Here is a 20,203-nt window from a genome sequence, read left to right as displayed (position 1 = left end):
ATTATCTTAATTTTTTATCTTCTAGGTATAGATATATCTAGGAGGAGATTTTTAATTTTGTCCTCCTTCCAGGGGGTTGATACTCATGAAGTATCATAAATAGGATGTTACCTTTAATAGTAAAGCAGTGCTTATAAAGACATTATTTTAAATAAATAAACTTGCTTTAGAACCTTATTTGACTACCAAGTAAGTCCTTCTAATGTATGAAATATTTTGTTTTATAAGATGTTTCTATTAAAAATATCAGTTGTTAAACAGCACCATTTTCTGCACTGAAGAAGAATGGAAAATATTAAATGGAAATAAGTTCTCAATGGGTAATCATTGCATGAATCACTGTCTCCACCTAGTGCTGGCTTTCAGGAATTAAGATTCCCAGAGTCCTTACTGATCTGTAAAGTCCTAATTTATGTTATGCACATGTACAGTCATTATAGCTGGGTCTGCTGGTGCCATTACAGTTAAGGGTCTGTCAGTTCTTCATTTATAAAACAGAATATTAAGAGGTCTATTGCTTTTACATAAAAGCTCATGCTGTGCTGGAACTCTGCAGTCTAATGGCCTTTGCTCTATGTGAGTGTTTATTAACAGTGCAAGTTGAACTTGACCCATTCCTTTTAAAGACACCCTGATGAGTGGAAGTTACACAGGCACTGCCACCAAAGGATGAGTCTTTTCATCAACAACCTGTCCTTTGCCTTACAGTAATCTCTCTATATGCATTAGACCAATAGACAGCCACAAACTCAATTGATGTGGCAGGCTCTGTATTTTCATAGCATTTATTTCAGACCCTCTAGCACACAAGAGGAGACTAATAATTGTGTCTATTCATGTAGGAGAAAACAAGGACACTGGTTTCAAAGAGGTCAAGAAGGTATTTTAAGAAAGAGGGGATGATCACACTGCTGTTAGTTCAGTCTGGAGAAATGACCTTTGATGTTGGTAATGTGAAAACCTGATGACTTAGTTTCATGGAGTTTCAGAGATGAAAATCTAACTCAAATTGGTTGATGGGGAAAAGGGAGGACCAGGAAAGGAGATGAGTCTTTTAAAGAATTTACTGTAAAGAGACACAAAGAAATAAGGACAGAAAGAAATAAGGCAATAATTGGAGATAGAGGAGGGGTATAGAGAACTGGGTTTTTGTTTGGTTGGTTGTTTGTAAGATATAAAGCTGTATCAGACATAATACAAATGAAGGGAGAGAAATGTAATACTTCTAAAGGAGAGCGGACATGGATCAAGGTACAAGCAGAAGTGTTGGCCTTAGAGCACAGATGGCTTTGCAGTCATAGGAGTCAGGTTCTATGTTGTTAAAGAGCAGGTCTTTCCTGCCACCACTACCTCTTGGTGTAGAGGCCCCCAGAATTTTCAGCAAGCTTATGGGAAACCTGGGCCCTTGAACATGAGTTTGAACACTGCAGATGGTTCTGATGAGGCTGAGCTAGCTCAGAGAACTTTTCAGGCCCATCATATAGGGAATTATGGGTGATGGACTGCTACTGTATTCTCATTCATTGCTCAGTGATTTATTACATTAATAAATGTCCATCATTTTATGTTTGAATTATAGTGATTATTGTCTTCACATAATGTTAAATTTTATTGGCTAACATTGAGTCAGAAATTTTACATCTTTAATTTTAAATAGGATTGCTGTGCTACTTCTTAAATTACCAGTAACTGGCTTTATAGTGAAGCCTATCTCCCCATTCATGAAATTAATTAGCTAGGTTTTTGTATTTTATGGTCTGGAATATTTTATATAGCATGCAAATAATGTTTCATCACCTATAAAGTTATGTGAGCAAGAACATGTTTTCTGTTTTTTATTTAAAATCTATGAGTTGTTTTTGTTTTGTTTTTTAAATATTCATTTATCAAAGATTAGCCCAATTTTTCTATTTGGTTTGTATTATATATTTTTCATCTAAACTTATATGCAAAAGATTTGCTGTTTTATTTATTTCAACAACATTTCTGTATCAGTTTTCTGCTATCCTACTTTCTAAATGATTTATTTCTATTTAAATATTATTTCTTTTCATCTCTTCCATGGGATAATCATATAGATTTCAAATAAATCCAATTAAATGCTTTATTAATTTCCCTTCTCTAGTTCTTAATAAATAAGCATTTAACATTATGATTAACCTTTGACTATAATTCTAGATGTATCTTTTAAGTTTTCATGACTGTTATTTTTGTTGCTTCTAAACAGGTATTAATGATTGTGATTTTTTCCCCCTATCTGAGGGAGAATGTGTTTTTAAAATCATCTGGTGATTAAAATTTGTACCTTTCTTTATAACTAATTTTATTCTATCACTAGAGGCCCAGTGCACGAAATTCGTGCATGGAGCGGGGGGGGGGGGGGGTCGGGGGGGAGGGGTCCCCTCAGCCCAGCCTGCACCCTCTCCATTCTGGGACTGCTGGCTCCTAATTGCTCACCTGCCTGCCCGCTTGATTGCCCTCACTGCCTCTACGTGCTGGCCTGATCACCCCTAACTGCCTCCCACTCCTGGCCAGGTTGCCACCAATTGCCTCCTCCCTGCTAGCCTGGTCACCCATGACTAGTCATCCCTCATTGCCCCCCCTGCCAGCCTAATCACTCCCAACTGCCCCCCCCCCCTGCTGGCCTGGTTCCCCCAACTGCCCCCACACCAGCCTGGTCACCCCCCACTGCCCCCCTGCTGGCCTGGTTGCCCCTCACGGCCCCTCAGCCAGTCTGGTTGCCCCATGCAGCCTGCTGTTCAGTCATTTGGTCATCCCTCACCAACTCCCCTGCCGGCCTAGTTATAGGCAGCCATCTTATGAGGGCATGATGATCAATTTTCATTTTACGTCTTTATTATATAGGATTTGCCACAAAGAGTGGCTTATTCAATTTTCATTTTAAAACTGTATTAAAATTTACTTTGTTAGTGGCAAATATTACAAGTGTTCTAAGAATTGTTAAGAAAGACATTTTCTCTTATAGGCTACAATATATGTAAAAATAGCTATGCATTTATTAGTTATAACAATCAGATATTTTATATCCTTATTCGTCACCTTAAAAATATTTGCCTAGTAGATTATAATATGTTCTCTATGTTGGTTTCTCTTTGAATGTCTAAAAAGTTTTGCTTGATTTTTTCTATTCAGTATTGTTATTTATGATATAGTAATTATAAAATGACTTTGTTATTCCATCTAATTTGCCTTTGTCTCAAATTCCACTTTCAATTATGACTGCCAATTTTTCTTGATTTTTAAACATTTATTTTTTAATATTACTTTTATTTGTGTCTCTTGTACATAATAAACTATCAGTTTTGGGTCTTGAATTGTTTACCTAGTTCATAATAGTACTCAATAAATATTTTGAAGTGATGGTTAACCTTGCTATATAACTCTTATCTTTTATTTCCTTTTAGGTGGGCCATAAAACATGCAGGCACCAGTAAGCCAGGCCAGTGGAAACATTCCAGAGTTGAAAATCCTCTCTGGAATAAGCTTACCTACATTTGGCCAGTCCTTCCCAGCGGCCAACTTAACGAGGTTGTATTTTAGTAGAAGATGTGGTTGTTGAGACTTAAGTTTTAGGGCCCAGTCAATGTTATAACAATTCCTATGTAAATTTTTGATGCGTAGTTGTTAGATGCAAAAGATCACTTCATTCTGTTGTTCTATCAGTTGGTAATTTGCATTTAAGTTGTCCATTATGGAGATAAATTTATCTATTTTTCTTCTATTAGTTATATTTTTACTTTATGCATTCTGATATTTAGTTCTTAGAAACACACATGTTCAGAAGTATTGTATTTCTATGGAGAATTGCTATTTTATCATCAGGTAGATTCTCTTGAGCCCTAGTGAAAGTCTCAATTTTTTAATACTAATAGTAATACTTCAGGTTTTTTTGTTTGTTTGTTTTTTGCCTAGTATATCTTATTTGTATATTTTTATATTTAGGGGTCTCCAATAATCACCATATATCAATAGTTCATTTTTTTAAATGGCCTGACAGTCTTTATCTCTACATAAGGACTTGGTCTATTTATTATTATTATTATTATTAAATATTTTTATTTCAGAGAGGCAGGGAGAGGAAGAGGGAGCTAGAAACACACCCCTGAGCCCGCAACCGGGTATGTACCCTGACCGGGAACCAAACTATGACCTCCTCGTTCATAGGTTGACACCCAACCACTGAGCCACGTCAGCCGGGCTGATCTTTTCTATTTATTGCAATGACAGATATATTTAGATTATTATTTGCTTTTTATTTGTTCTGGGGTGTTTTTTTTGTTTGTTTGTTTGTTTTTTTCTGTGTTATTTTTTCTCCATTCTTATTTTTTGATTTTTTTCTTATATTTTTCTCATCTACTAGTTTGGAAATTATATCATCTATTTCCATTCTTTATTTTATTACTCTGAGCATTTTAACTTGCATATATAGATCATCAAAAATCTAAACTTAACAAATATATTTACTTTTCTCTCAAATAATTGAGAGCATTATGATATTTTAATGTCAGTGATTTGATTTGTAACTTATATGCTATTTCTGTCATGTATTTTATTTTTATATTCTTAAAATTTTCCATAAGATATTAACATTATTGTATGTAGATAATATTTACTTAGATTTACCTCAAAGTATTCTTCTTTCTCCTTATAAATTCCTCTTACATCTTAGTCCTTCCAACCTTGGTTACTTTCTTTTTCCTTAGCATATCCTTCTTTTAGTTATTGTAGCAAACTTCATTTCTACTTATCTGTAAAATGTCTTTATTTTGTCCTCATCCATGAAAGGTTTCTCCACTTAGCAAACTGAAGATATCACTACTGACTTCTACCTCCCTCTGTTGTTATTGAGGAGTCAGCTGTCACTCTAAATATTATTCCTGACAGCTTTTAAAACCTTCCCTTTTCTTCAATATTTAGTTTCATCATAACATACCTGAGGTTCTCCTGTTAGACTTTCCACCCTTCAATGTCCTGGAAATCCTCTCCTGTGCCCTTCCGCTGCGAGACCATGGAAGCGGAAGTTCACTGGAGTTTGGAAAATTCCCTCAAGATAAAATCCAGCTTCAGCATTCTGCTTACCTTTCTGGGTCCCTAGTATGTCTTGCTTTACCGCTAGATCAATGATATGTTCTAAATGATTAAAGTATTCTCTCCTGATTTTTCTTAGTTGCTGTCATATTTTCTGGTTCAACCAAGTTGTTGTTTTTTTTGTTTTGTTCTGTTTTTTCTTTACTGCGAAATCACAATTTTCTATGTAATCAATGAGTGTCAGTTTTTTAGGGGAAGTACTGATGGGGTCTGAAACCAAGAAGGGATTGCTTAGGACCCCAAAGACATCCACATATTTGGACTGCAGTAAAGCAACAGTCTAGAAAGCTGCATTTTGTTGAAAGAGAAGGGAATTCTTCAAAATGCAAGAAGCTATGGGTTGGGTAGCCCGAACAAGGGGCTAGGTGAATTATGTGTCCAAGATTCAGGTTTGCAGCAATAGTGAGAGCCAGGGTGGAGGTGAGGTAAAAGGGTAGCACAGAGAAACTAAGGGACCCAGCATTAGACCAAGAAAGAAAAAATGTGCTAATTACACATTTTTCTTCAGAGGTTCAGGAAGGGCAGAGGCTAAAACCCAGGGAGCAGGAAGGATAACTTGCTCCTCACTGGTAGTGAGCAGGTGCCAGTAGGTTGCCCAGAGGCTGAAGAGGACAAGAGCACATCATTAAGGGCCTCTAAGGAACCAGAACAACTACCTACATATAGACCATGAACCCCTTTCCTCAATGGTATACAGTTTATTGAACTTTCATCTATACCCAGAAACCACAGTGAGGAAGGGAGAAGGAGAGATATATCTTGGCCAGGAAACAACAGTTCTGGTAAGAAGTTTGCATGTTCAATTTGATTGAATATGTATCCAAAAGTGCAAAGCAAATAAACAAACAAACAAAGACTTTTCCAACTTGGCAGAAACTGGGACACCTCTAATTGAACTATCAAGTTTCCCACCCACTCATTGGGATGGGGGAGATCAGCGGTGCCTCGGCGGTAGTATGCTCTCTTACATAGGGGAAGAGAGAATGTTATCATGACTGCAAATGTAACAGATATTGTGCCTATATATTTCAATATACAAGTAATTTAGTTAGTTAATGAATTTAAATGATGAGTGGTAATTATATTAGGAAAGCTAAGTCAACCAGGTTCCTTTTAACATCTACTTTTTAAAAAATACAATTTTGCCAAATAATCTGGGATTTAACAATTATATGATCTTAAGGATGAAAATGTACTCCTGAGTTCTCTAGCAATTCAGAGAACAATAGCTTTTGGGCAGAGTGAATAAGAAGTTGACCCTCACTTGTAAATTGAAGGACTAAGGCACTAAATCAACTAAAGTGATACAAATTGACCATGTTTTCCAAAATGACTCAGCCTAAGAGTCCTGTTATCTTGAAATATTTGAGAAAAAGAGGAAAATACTTATCAAGCAGGAAACTCAAATTAAATGGGACCCATTTCACTTAAAATCTGAATCTATCTTATCTGAAGAAACCATATTTTCTTCAATTCTATTGCCACATAGTCTATTTCTTAAGCAAAAAAGATACTTTTATTAGTGTATAATTAAATACAATAAATATTTTGCTTGGAAAAGACTCTCCATTTAAGTAAACTGCAATTAAAAATGTGACATATAATGGGATTCAGAACACTTTGATCACTGTAGATATATGTATTAATTTTATTATAAGTTTAAAATTCTAACTTTACCACTTATCTAATCATTATTTATTATATATGTAGGCAAAGCATGTAGAGCAAGGAAGGAGGTAGACATGGCCTCTACCTTCATGGAGCTTACAGTCTAAACAATACAGGCTGTGTGCCACAAAGGAAGGAATTAGAAGGGAAGAAGGCAAAGTTGGTGAAGAGAAGTCAGAGAATTGAGAAATAAGAAACTCACATAAAAAGTTTGGTGTCCCAGAAACAAGGCTATTTGTTCATTCATTTATAAGGTCAGTATGAGGAAAGCTAGTCAGGCTGATTGAATGAGCCTGAAAATTAAGTCCAAATATGGAATCTAAGAAAAATATCTAAGAAACACTATCCTGAGTGAGACTCAAATTCTCCTGTTCATTCCTGGATGAGAACTATTAAAATAGAATAAAAACCAAGGGAAGCATGGACAACAGGAATTATTTTTGTAGTAACTCAGACTACATTAATGCCAAACTGTTTGCCTCTCAGTGGTGACAGCTGGTCTGAGAACTGATTTCATGCTTCTTGATTAACTATTAATCATCCTAAAAGGCAAGTGATACTGTTTTATGAGTGAATAGCATATTATATGTCTCAGGATACCAGTATTTTTTAAATATGCCAAAACCTCCTAAAAACAAGATTAATGAATTATTTTGATTTAGTCTGTGATGAAGTTCACTGGAATAATTTCCAGGAACTCGGGTTATATTCTCACCTTTTGGGGGAAAGGTTATAAATTGAGAAGTTCTACTTCTAACCACTTAAAGGTAAGGAGTAATGTATTTTCATATTCCAGAATGAAATCATTACAAACAATAAGTATGATGAAGCTTAATACTTTGGAATGAGTGACTGCATGGTAATTTTTAAATTACTAAATTAAAATATATTCTTTTTGAGGAGTACATGTTATAAAAATAAAGTTGAAAACACACATTTAATTAATCTGTTAAGAGATTATGATCATTAACTCTAATTATGAAGGGTAAGAAAGGATATGTGAAAAGGCCCAAGAAAGAAAATTAAAGGAATTTATTTGTTTATTAATAGTAAATAGATGAATGAAAGCCAGTTTGACTAAGAACTTAGATCATTGGTTAGGAGCTGGATTCAAAGAGGCCTTTGATTATGAGAGTGAGAGGAAAGAGAAAAGGCAGAGCTACCCGCTTAAGGAAGCACCACAGCCCAGCAAGGCTCCTGACAATGCAGCTGTGCCTTGCAGTAGTGTGAACACAGAGAGAACCACTAAGAAATGAATGGGAACATGAGCTCCGATGGAGAAGACAGAGGGTGAGGAAATAGCACTGTATTCCGGTTAATCTATGTTTTCTTGTTGTCCTTCTTATCCTGACACTATATTTCTCTGTTTCTATGAAGGACCAAGGAAAATTTCCCTAAACACTAGAACACTGTTTACGGGAGCTGAAAGAAAGAACTATCAGTGAAATGGCATACATTTAGAAAATTTTGAAACCCACAATAATCTTTTCATTGGGTTTCTGTGATATCTTATATTAAAAAGAGAAGATCTCAGGCTTCCTTCATCTGGCTGGAAAGCAAAGGACTCCATCTGAAGTCAGCAATGCTCCAGTGGAGCTGAAACCAATGTTGGCATGGTTACCACTTGCCCTGAGACAAGTTTAGGCAGTGAAAGGACCTACAAATAACTAGTAACTGAGATGGCACACTTCTGTTAAGTTCATCAGAATTATAGCATGAGTGGGAAATTGAAAAAAAAATATATTAGTTCTATATCCTAACTTAGTGGTTGGCAAACTGCAGCTTTTTGGCCTCTTGAGCATGGCTCTTCCACAAAATACCACAGCCTGGGCGAGTCTATTTTGAAGAAGTGGCATTAGAAGAAGTTTAAGTTTAAAAAATTTGGCTCTCAAAAGAAATTTCAATCATTGTACTGTTGATATTTAGCTCTGTTGACTAATGAGTTTCCTGACCACTGTCCTAAGTCTATGAACTGACTGTTCTCACAGACTCGTTTTAAGAAAGGACCTTGTTTCTCTTGCCTTTCCCTTCCATGGTTTAGAAAAAAAGAAAGGGGGAAATATTAACGACTTTATACCAAGGCTTCTGTGAGACAGTTTTTAGTAAGGAGACCATTTTCCTCTCTCTTTCCCACCTATCCAACCCTGGCTTCAAGTCTAAACTGTTGATTTGCTCAGAATTGCTTAATATCTTTGTTGTAGAAGAGTTACAGGTCAATCCTGAACTTATTTCTTGAAGAGGTATACAACGCCACTCCTCCATCATCCCATATGCTAAGTATAACCTTTCTAAAATAGAAAAGCTTCAAATAAAAACACACAATGAGTTTATCATAACCTTTTGTGTTCCTTCTCAGTAACAAGAGTAAGGAAAAGTGACCTCTTGTTGCTCCATTCATAATAATAGACACATATCTAACGTTGTCTGCCCTTTTGCATTTAAATTTCCATACAGGCAACAGGTTCTCAGTGAAGGTCAGGAGTACATTAAAACTTCATTAACTCAGATTTTGTTTACTTGGAAGTGTGATAAGTTAGCCTCGTTGTATATTACTATTATAAATACATGTACATTTATATTGAAAATATAAAGGAAAAGGCACTCTACTCATGAGTTTTTAACATTTATTTATACTGCTTTTCCCCTAATTGCATGCAATTAATGTTACTTATTCATCTCACAAATTAGAGCATTCTAATTAGATGCTGTTTCAGAATATTTAATCTTCACAACCTTCAGATATTGTTTATAATATATTCACAACACATTTTTCTGAGCTATGTGATTGTTCAGTATAACTGCGAGGTTCTAAAAAATTATTTTCAAGGGATTATCTTAGTAAATTATTACTTTTTGCCCTGTCTTTTAAAAAACGACCTCCCTTTTTATTAAAAAACAAAACAAAACAAAAAAACAAACAAACAAACAAAAAAAACACACAGATGCCTTGGTCTGTATTGGTCTGACATGCCAGCACACCTCTCCAACCCACAGGTACTATCAGTGGGAAACAGCCTGGACACTAGGACCTCCTCAAAAAAAAAATCTGAGTAATTTGCCTGTTCAGCATGACTTACCCCTTCTTCGGGTATTTGTAACCCTTTAGGAAATTACTTACCCTGCTTCAGAGTATTTATATCCCAAACAGGCTTTAAAGACTAACCAAACTGATTCTTAAATATGTGTGAAGTAGCAAAAGGCCAATAAGAACCAATTTCCAAAGAAGAATAACAAGGTAGGGGTATTTGCCCTCCCAAATATCAAGACTTACCAAATATAATTAAGGCAGCATAGTATTTTATTGGGAGAGATAAATTAAAAAATCAAAGGGAGTAAAACACACAGAAACAGATCCATACTTATATGGAATTGTGATATTTTATAAGATAGTTACTGCAGATTAATAGGGATTTAATTGCTGCCAGGACAATTGTTTATTCAGATTAAAAAAAAAAATGACTAGGACCTTGTCTGACATCACCTATGATCATCCCTTTCCTCGTTTACTCTTTCTCTGCAAACCTCTCTTTCTGTGAGTGGCAATACCAAGTCGCCTAAGCTACAAACCTGGGAGCCATCCTTACTTCCTTTTATTTCCCTAAACATCGTGTTCTATTAATCCTCAACCTGATACATACTCTGCCCATCATCTTACCCTCCTTTACTGCACTGACTCCTGCTGAGGCTTCAGGTCTGTCACAAGGGCATTTCTGAGTTAGGTTCTTCTCCATGTGGTCCCACCACACCTCAGAATACCCTCTTGCTATTACACTTACACTACTTAATTGCCAGCTTATTTCTAGCTAAGTTTCTGGGCACCCATTAGAAGAGTTTCCTATCATGTTCATAGTGTTGTTTATTTAATGTTAATATTTTATTTTAAGTTTATTTTTTATTGATGTTATTACAGATGTCTCCTACTCCCCCTTGCATTCAACCTCCACCCCACCCCAGGCCTTCACCCCTCTATTGTCTGTGTCCATTGGCTATGCACGTATGCATATAAGTTCTTTGGTTAATCTCTTCCCACCCCTCCACCCCCCACTCTGAGATTCCAGTCTATTCCATGCCTTTATGTCTGTGGATCTATTTTGTTCATTAGATTCCAAGTGAGATCATGTGATACTTGTCTTATTCTGACTGGCTTATTTCACTCAGCATAATAACTCTCCAAGTTATTTCCAGTGTCTAAGCACTGGGCCTGGACTATAATAAACAATATTTGGATAATGCATGAGTTAATAAATAAATGTAGATATGAATAAATGAATACAAATTAACTGAATTTTACAAATGAAACATCTGTAATTTAGGTTTTATCATCTCGCTATGTTTTTTGGAGTGTTCCCCAAATATATTCTTCTTTGCCAAAAGGGTCTTGTTTAAGATAATATTATTTTATGTTATAAAACTACTTTTCACACATTCTAACTTTCCTCATATTAAAGTTATTTCACACATGAACAAAAACATTCCAAGTTAATTCAGTTCTATTTTACTGGAACGATGTTTCTCTGAAAGGGAATAAATTTTCCTTGTTGTAGCACAACATAGATTTGACATGCACTTAAAAAATTACTTTCCTTCCTCTTTATTCACACAAAACACTAATTAGACTTGAATAAAAGATTAAAAGCATCAGTATTGTGTTATATTTCTTTATATCTTAAACTCTCTTATTTATTATCAATTTTTTGTCATTTCTTTCTAAAGGAGTTTGATTGGCCAATAGAAGGACTGCTTATTCCAAATAGTCCTTCCATGAAGAAACCCATCTGTAAGTCACCAGAGCAGGATGTGCCCGTAAGACTCAGAGTTCTGCGGAATGGAGACAAGAATAAAAACAGAGCGCTTGTTATAATGAGTCCAGACATATCACCTGGGCAAAAAATGAAGTAAGGACAGCTTGTTCAGTTTTCTCATTAAGTACACTTCCTAATTTCTACACACTTTTGTCCTCTTGCTTACCGATGTTTTTTTGAGAGAATTCTGAGTTTATTTTTTTTTAAAGGGCTCTCATGTTGATATTTAGAGATGAAAATAGATATTCAGATTTATTTAGTTTCTATGTTAGGAAACATTTGAGCTCTTGATTTAGGTGAGGCATGGGATAAAATAATGAGTTATAAATGAATAGTTCTAGAAAAAATTTAAATCAATATCTATTTTGAATTAATTGTTTTAATTTTATTAATTTGAAATAATTCTTTTGAAATTGCTTTTTAAATATATTTTTATAATTCCTTACTAAAATCATTATATACAATCGTTTTCCATTTATAGCTTTGGCATATTTAACAAATATAGTTCTCAAAATATAACTCTATATAATTTTATATCCTTGACTTGGAATAACATTTTAAAAGTTCATCATAGAAAAACATTGATCTGTATGTTAGCTGATGTTATGAGATTTGAATAAAATTTTCCCAAATAGCCAATATTTCTCCAGCTTGGAGAAGAATCACCTGCTGATTTTCTTTATATTTTATACAAAAGGAATCATAGATCAGCACAAAGCTCTGATATAAAGAATGAGTTAAACACATTGTTTCTCATATGATTAGCAGTGATATTACCTCTTGACCTTTCTTTTGAGATGTTTAGAATAGTTGAGGCTGCTGATAATAGTTTAATATAACTTTCTTCACATTGATTAAATATACTTCATACATCGCTGAACAGTGAATAATATTCAGATCGGCTGTCCACTGAACTGCCTTGTAAAGATGATAAAGTAAAAAATTAATCTTCAAAGTAAAGTCAAGCCTGAAATTGAAATCTTTGACGCATACATTTCATAATTAGTTCATTCTGCTAGATGTAAAATGTAAGGGTAATGCCCTTAAAGTAGGATATGACGTTTTTCTTTTAGCATGCAAAGTTAAATAATTTTTGTCTCTTCCTATATTTCTTTCTTTCTTATTCTATATCTTCTTTAACCGTGGCTCAAAATTGTATACAGATTTGGTCTTTTCCCATTAATGTTTTAAAATGTGTAATTCTATAAGGTAACCCAAACATAATCTGAGAGATTTGTTCATTTGGACAGCTATTCTAGCAGAGAGTCTGTGAAACTCTCTGCTGTCCTTGTTCATGGAACAGTGTGTCCTGGTAATCAAATGTCCATTTTGTTCACTGCATGAATTACTTATTCTCAAATAATTAAAATACACTAGCATATACTTGACTCTAAAACTCTACTAAATATGTTTAATTTATCTTGGCTGATTCAGAAAGTTTTCTACAGGATCATCTATAGCATTTTCCCCCAGAGCTGTATGTAAGTCCTGGTAACAGAGAGATTCAATGGAAAGAGATTTGGCTGGCATCACAGGGAGGCTGTGTTGTCCAGCTCCAGTGGCCACTGTTTTCATGGTATTCTTATGTGAATGGCACCCCAGAGTCATGCAAGGTGGAAGCCTTGCTGTGCTACTTTTAATATATCTAAGTCAAAATAAATAAGTGCAGATGACATATAGGGGCAAATTGCTTACCTTATCCTGAAACTTACTCATAAGAAGATAGAGGGTTGAGCTATTTCATGTCTTTAAAAGCAAACTGGTTATAGATGAAATATAGATCCATTTTAACCAAATTCTGCTTCAATCAGATGGTTTCCTTTGGTTATTTAATAATTCACTCTTGACAGTTTGAGGAGCCTTTGTTCTTGTTTTTGTTGATTTCTCCATCTGTAAAGCCAAAGGAAGATCAAGAAGCATTTGTTCTTTACGTAGTTGACAGTTATCTCAGTGAGTAACAGAATGTTGGCAGATAGTCTTGATGATGGTTGTCAAATTTATATAAATCAAGACCTTTGTGATCTCTGTGTCACAGGAGGATTTCATCTCTTAGAGCTATAAGCAAAGTTAAACAAAGAAAAAATTTAAGTGATATTTTAAAGAATTGTAAAAGGAAAGGCTCAATTTGAATTTATAAAGTAAAATTTTATATTTTAGATAATTTCAGTAAGTCGTTAGTAAATTATAATCCCTGGACTCACTCAAGCTCCTTAGCTAACTTTTATGTCCTTTATGACCTATCCCTGCTAATTTCTCTAGCTGCATCTCTTATCAGCATTCCCCCCAATTTCTACTTTTAAACCCCCTCCATTCCTCAACATCTTCCATCTGCCTTAATAATAAAGGCCTTCTGAGAATGAGTTTGTACTTCATTGCTAAATGTTGACTCTGAACTCCACACTTCCCTCCCCATCCCTGAGTTAGCTATGTTCTTCCTTGCTTTCCACCCCAATAGCTCCTATTACTCTATGATTATCCACTTATGACTCCATTCAGGAGATAGAAAACCAGGATAATATACTATTCATCCATATATGTTCTCACTGCTATGGTGTGGCTATGGAACAGTGTGTCCTGATCAGTTGATTATTAAGTTACTTTATTCACCACATGGCTTAGGGAACCCAACAGGCCCTAAAACAGTGCTTTATTTATTAATTAATAAATAAAGTAATGGTTAATTATATTTGATTACTATTTTAATGAATAAATAAACAACTATATTTGACCAATATTTCTTTCATTTATTAAAATGTAGAGATTTTTTAAATACACAAAATAGTTTTCTAACTTGAAAGTTTGAAAAGATGTATCTTCTAATTAAACATCCTTTTTTTGTGTAACAATTTTTAGGTTTGGATTGATTGCCTAGAATATATGAATAAACATATGAGCATACACAACATATGAATAAAATATCCCAGGAAAAATAAATGTCATCTTTGCATTTTCTTTAAACTTGAAAAATTCACATCTTGAAGAGATCAGCATTAATAGAGAAGATTAAAATATTAAAAATTCATTTTCTTATATAAATTACTCATAGCATAAATGTCATGAAGCTTAATGTTTAATTGTGATAGTTTTTGAAACCCTATTTTTTCAAAAACAGGCAGATTATTTTAGGGCAAATTATGATAAATTTAAACCTCAAGATTTTTTCACATATTTAAACAAGTTGAAAGATAATTGGCAATACATACTGACACGTCAATCAAATCTTGGATCATTTCTTTCAGAAATGTTGGCTCTGAAATGAAAGAGAATGTGAAAAAGTATGTCACTAAATATTCTAAAACCAAAACAAAGCAGACTGAATATCACCAACTTTTGGAGAGGTAAGCACTTACATCCTAAATGCAATGGTATTTTCCATTCACATGCCTGAATGGTTATATGTTACACAGAACACAACATATGTATGTACCTATATAAGAAAACAGCTATTAATATAATAGTTTTAGAATTTTTAACACATAGAAATACATTAACTGTATGGGTTCATGATACCAATGGAAATTCGTACATTTTCCCCAAATTTCAAGGCAATTTCCCCTAGCTTTTGAACTATCAACTCTGTAGATATAAATTATACCCACTTAAAAATATTTCATAGTTTTACAGCACTTTTCTTTGGTTTATATTGAATTGAGTGTAGGATAGTTAGCTAATTTAAATCCATTTTTATATGTCACTAACATATTTGTGAAATGTTGTAATTTTCTTTTGGTCAGTATATTCCTACCAAAGCAAAAATTGTTTCCACAGAACTTGATAACTGTTCAAGGTTGAGCACTTAAACTTTTTTGCAAAATATGTCTTGTTGTATTCAAAGAGACAATCTTACTAAATTTAAGGGAACTTATGCTATCCTTTAGTTATTTAATAACTAGAGGCCTGATGCACAAAATTTGTGCAAGAGTAGGCCTTCCTTCCCCCAGCTACCGGCACTGGCTTCCCTCCAGCACCCGGGACCCAGGCTTCCCCCACAGAGGGAGGCTGTGTTCACCCGCCTCAGCCCCCGGGTCGGTGGCCTGGGCCTCCTTCTGTGGGGTGATCATGGGGCGATGGCCAGTCCCTGACCAATCACATCGCACCCACCTTGGCTGGTCTGGTGCCAGCGGGGTGTCATAGCATGGTCCCTGATGGTTGTACAGATGGTCTTCTGGATGGTCATTCCGCTATTCCGCCGTTCGGTTGATTTACATATTACGCTATTATTATATAGGATTCATACAAGACAGTTTTGAGAGTCTTTTGTTAATTTGGCAACCTAAATGCTTTCAATTAGTTCCTATTTTCTTTTTCAGCTTTATCTGGCTCTTCCTCCTGTCCATATACTCAGCTCCAGATATAAAAAAAAAAAAAAAATTAAAAAAAAAATTATCTTCTCTAGGTCATAACCCTCCTTGATGAATGCCTATTCATCTGTCAAGGCCCAACCCAAATGTTGCTTCCTTAGACAAGGCTCCCTGGAGAAATTCATCTTGTTTCCTCTATGTTCTCACAGGATCCTGGCCAGGTGCCCATTACAGCACCCACTGCTTCATATTACACATCAGTTGCTGACCTGTCTCTCCCCCTGACTAGGGAGGGAACTCCTCAGGGAACAGGGAAGCTGATCATTTATCTTGATATCCACAGGGTTGGCCCAGTGCTTGTTTGCAGGAGTGTGAGGGTGGGGTATGGGAGAAGAGGAGAGATCATTATTTAATTTTAACCAAGCAAAAAAAAAATTATATTTCAAAAGAAGTTAAAGGGCTATAGAGATCACTTCTGGAGAAGGGAGATGAGGAATCACTTGATAATAAATGTGACTTTGGAGGCTTTGGAAAAAGAGTAGACTTCAACAGAAAAAGCTAAGGAACGTGACTTAGGTAGAAGGAAGAACAAGAAAATGGGAAAATTTGAGGCATATTGAGAAATAAGTCAACAATATGTTTACCTGTTTATTGATCATGATTAACACTAGACTAATCACTTTTTTAAATCAACTGATCATTCTCATAACAACCCTGGAAAGCAAGTAGTTTGGGCCTAGAGAGTTTAAATAATGCCCATGTCCCACAACTCGGAAAGGGAGAATGAGACTCACAAGGGGTCTGATGAGTTGCAGAGCCTGGCTCTCAACACACACACAAGGTACTGCAGAGGGAGTTGTCAAGAAGGATCCAGGCCCTTGATTCCTTTTATTGCCTCTCTTCTCTGCTGGAAGCTGTCTGTATGCAAGGTCAATTTTTGTATCTCTTATTGCAGGTGTACTGAAATTTTACATTTACCTTCTGCAGCTCAGAGGTTGTTCAATGAAAAGGGGAAGGAAATATTTTCTGTGAAAGACCTTCAAAGAGATGAACTGGTAAAGACATGAATGAGAAACTGGAAATATTCATATGTGAATAATATTTAAAATGTTTTAAAATATAAGACTTGAACCTCTTTCCTCTTGTTTTCCCCCTCAGAATTATCATAACTCACCAACCATCAGGGATGAACACTAATATCTGTCAAGAGCTTACTATGTGTCAGGCATGATTTTCAGGGTCATATATGAATTTATTCACTTAAGCTCATCACAACCCTTTGAGATGGATGCTCTCATTTTGTAAATAAGGAGAAGACCAAATTATTAACTGCTTGTGGTTTCTATTCTATTCTAAAGGAAATAGATTCTCTCTTTTTTGGGTGGGGAGAACCTTCAAAGTGTAGTTGTTTAATGATTTATTACTTAATGATAATATTACCTTTTCAGAATAAAAAATTATATCTAGATTTTCGCACAGTCTATTTGGGTGGCTGGAGAAGGCTGAGAGGGACGTTAGCAGCCCAGCCTTTGCTCCCAGTTATGGAATTGGAGGTCTCAAATTTGAAAAGAAAACTTGCCTTGGCTGATGCCTGAAATTCTTTGAACAGAAAACCAAGCTCTCGCCATATTATCAGAACTCAGTTCAGGCTCTGAATGTGAAGACCCTTCAAGAGAGTCTCAAACAGAAATATTGATGACCAGTCTCTGAGGCAGCATGAGAGGGAAGAGTCCATTGTTCTTGGAGACTGGCAGGCCTTGTTTTGAATTCTGATGCTACAGATATAATTTGCTACAGTTACTGTGCTAGTTGAGAAAGATAAATTTAATTTAAAGACAAGTAGATTAGGCCACCAGGGCAAAGGAACTGTACATGTAGGAGGGTCAGGAGTGATTGTTATAAGATCCTGTATTTTTGCTAGAAATGAACCTGTCACTGCTCTGTACAAAGTGAAGATTAAACATGAACAGTTACATGATTAGGTATGTCCATAAGAGGGAAAAGAAATCTGTTGTTCAAAAAGAAAATTTTGAGAGTTTTCCTGAATCCTCATACAGAATATGTGAGTGATGATCAATGAGTGGCTTCAAAACAGGCTCCCTTGTTCTCTTACTGAATCTTTCTCAACATATAGAAATAGTTCTCTCTTTTTTTTCACTTCAAAGAAATATGTATTTATGTAAGGACATTTATGAAATACATATAAGCAAAATGAAAAAGTATCATTCATAATCTAGTATCTAGAACTATCCCCATTAACACTTTGGTGCATATACTGCAAGTTCATTTACATCAGTGGTCATTAAACTTTTTCTGTAAAGAGTCAGATGGTATATATTATAGACTATATAGTCTCTATTAAAACTCTGTGATTATATCACAAATGCAGCCACAGACAGCATGTAAATGAATGGGCATAGCTGTGTTCCAATAAAACTTTATTTAAAAACATGCAACAGACCAGATTTGGGTTTCAGTCATATTTCTGATTTACTCCCTCCTACGCCCCTCCTCTCCTTTCCTCCTTCCATCCTGCTCTCCCTCTTCCCTGCTTTCGTTCTCTACTTTTTCTCCTTCTTTTCAACTTACTTTAAAACACTTTTTATTTTGAAATAATTATAGATTCACAAGAAGTTGCAAAGATAGCATGAAGTACTTTTTTTGTACAAAACTTGAGATCCATCAAAGTTGTTACCCTTATCAGTAGCCTGTGCCTTTTTCATTGCTGAGTACTATTCCATGGTGCCACAGTTTAACTACTCACCTATTGTAGGAAGTTTTGATTATTTTCAGTCTTGGCTACTGCACATAATGCTGCTGTGAGCAGTTGCATATGGGATCAGAGGCTCATTGCTTCGATAGGTATACGTTTCATGTGGGGAACATTGGATCAATCCTGACCTGTCCATTGCTCATCAAAAGAAGCAACTCTTCCTGAGGAATTTAGCATCTGACATTTCTAAAATTCAAGCCTTCTGCAATACACGTAAGACAGAGGGTAAGCACTGGAGTTATTTACCTTAATGTATACAGCCAAAATAAATACTTCATGAGAGTGCTTTTTTTTGGGGGGAGGGGGGATTAGTTTGCTTATATTTCACTCCTGCACCTTGCTGCTTAGCACTTTAGACTAATTTTTGTATTTAACAGAGCTGCACATTTTTATTCACACTGCACTTTGGTTGTGCAAAGAGAACATCACTTATTTTGTCTTTAACACATTGGTCTTCTTTGTGAGCCTCATGCACCCCTACCAAGGACAAGACAACTGTTCAGTCAGGTTTAAATTTTATCCCATATATTACTTAAATAGTCCCTTCAGGGCAGGCTGGGACTTGCAGATTTACCAGGTTCGAGTCTCACTTTAGTTCCTTTCTAGGATAGAAGAAAGAATTTGGGGTGCAGAGCCTCTTGCTCTCTAAGCCCTGCTGGCTGGGTGATGGTGTCCCATTCTTTTGGCTCAGACAATGCTTTGGGTGGGTGCTACTTCCTGCCTGCCCCGCCCCTCCTCTGGTTCCCCTGGCCTTTGGAAGCCTGGTTGTTGCTGGGTAGTCATCTCAGTAAGTTTTTGCTTCAAGACCCCTTGACCTTCATTGGGCAACCTCTTCTGGAAAGAGCTCAGTAGGTTGTCAGCAAGTCCTGGGGCACAGCTGCACCTTCCAGAAACCATTTCCATATTCAGATTTAAATGGCTTGTTGAAGGCTGCTTCAAGGGTAATTGCCACGGTGCCCTAAAATAAGCAGTGTGCACAGGACTTCCTTGGTGAAGCTCAGGTGCCTGGAGTGAAGCCTATAGGGGAACATGATCCCTCATGCTGGGTTTCTGCCTTCCTCCTACTCTTACTCTTCTCCCCTCAAGCCCAGAAACAATTGTTTCTTCCAGGTCAACCCTGGGAAAGGCCAAACTTTTGATATGCTAAATGGGAGCTGAAGGCATTTGGGAAGATCTTAAATCAAGACAGTGTCATCCTGACTTTCACAGCCATTGACTTATGCTCTTCTTGAAAGCCAAAACAATCCTTGTCTTCTTGTGGCATTTCTCATCTCCTCGTGGTCTTCCTCATTCCTTAAAGCTACCTCAGGCACCAGGACAAAGGTTCTATATATAGAATGGCAAGAAGGGGAAATTATTAATATAATTAAAAACATTACCCTCTTGCATATCTTGAACACTGTACATTAAGTTTTGCATGTGTGTTTCAAAGCCTTGGGGACATTCACTGAAGAGTTTGGGTCTCTACAGAAATATATATATATATATATATATATATATATATATATATATATATATAATGTAGCCCATTAAAATAGAACGTACAACAA

The 20,203-nt window shown here is 35.7% G+C and overlaps 1 protein-coding gene across 1 annotated transcript in view; it reads left to right on the top strand.

The window, feature by feature from the left end:
* DCDC1 (doublecortin domain containing 1) overlaps positions 1 to 20,203 on the top strand; it is a 287,695-nt gene that overhangs the window by 220,008 nt on the left and 47,484 nt on the right. The window contains exons 20-24 of the mRNA XM_084894634.1: positions 3,426 to 3,552; positions 11,494 to 11,672; positions 14,819 to 14,917; positions 16,836 to 16,935; positions 18,743 to 18,878. Of these exons, the coding sequence (XP_084750760.1) occupies positions 3,426 to 3,552; positions 11,494 to 11,672; positions 14,819 to 14,917; positions 16,836 to 16,935; positions 18,743 to 18,878 (641 nt within the window). The remainder of the gene's footprint in view (positions 1 to 3,425; positions 3,553 to 11,493; positions 11,673 to 14,818; positions 14,918 to 16,835; positions 16,936 to 18,742; positions 18,879 to 20,203) is intronic.

Source organism: Pipistrellus hanaki (genome assembly GCF_964339955.1).
Source record: "Pipistrellus hanaki genome assembly, chromosome: 9".
Taxonomy (NCBI): Eukaryota; Metazoa; Chordata; class Mammalia; order Chiroptera; family Vespertilionidae; genus Pipistrellus; species Pipistrellus hanaki.
Note: the sequence above shows the minus strand (reverse complement) of the source record. Positions and strands in the feature narration are given on the sequence as shown.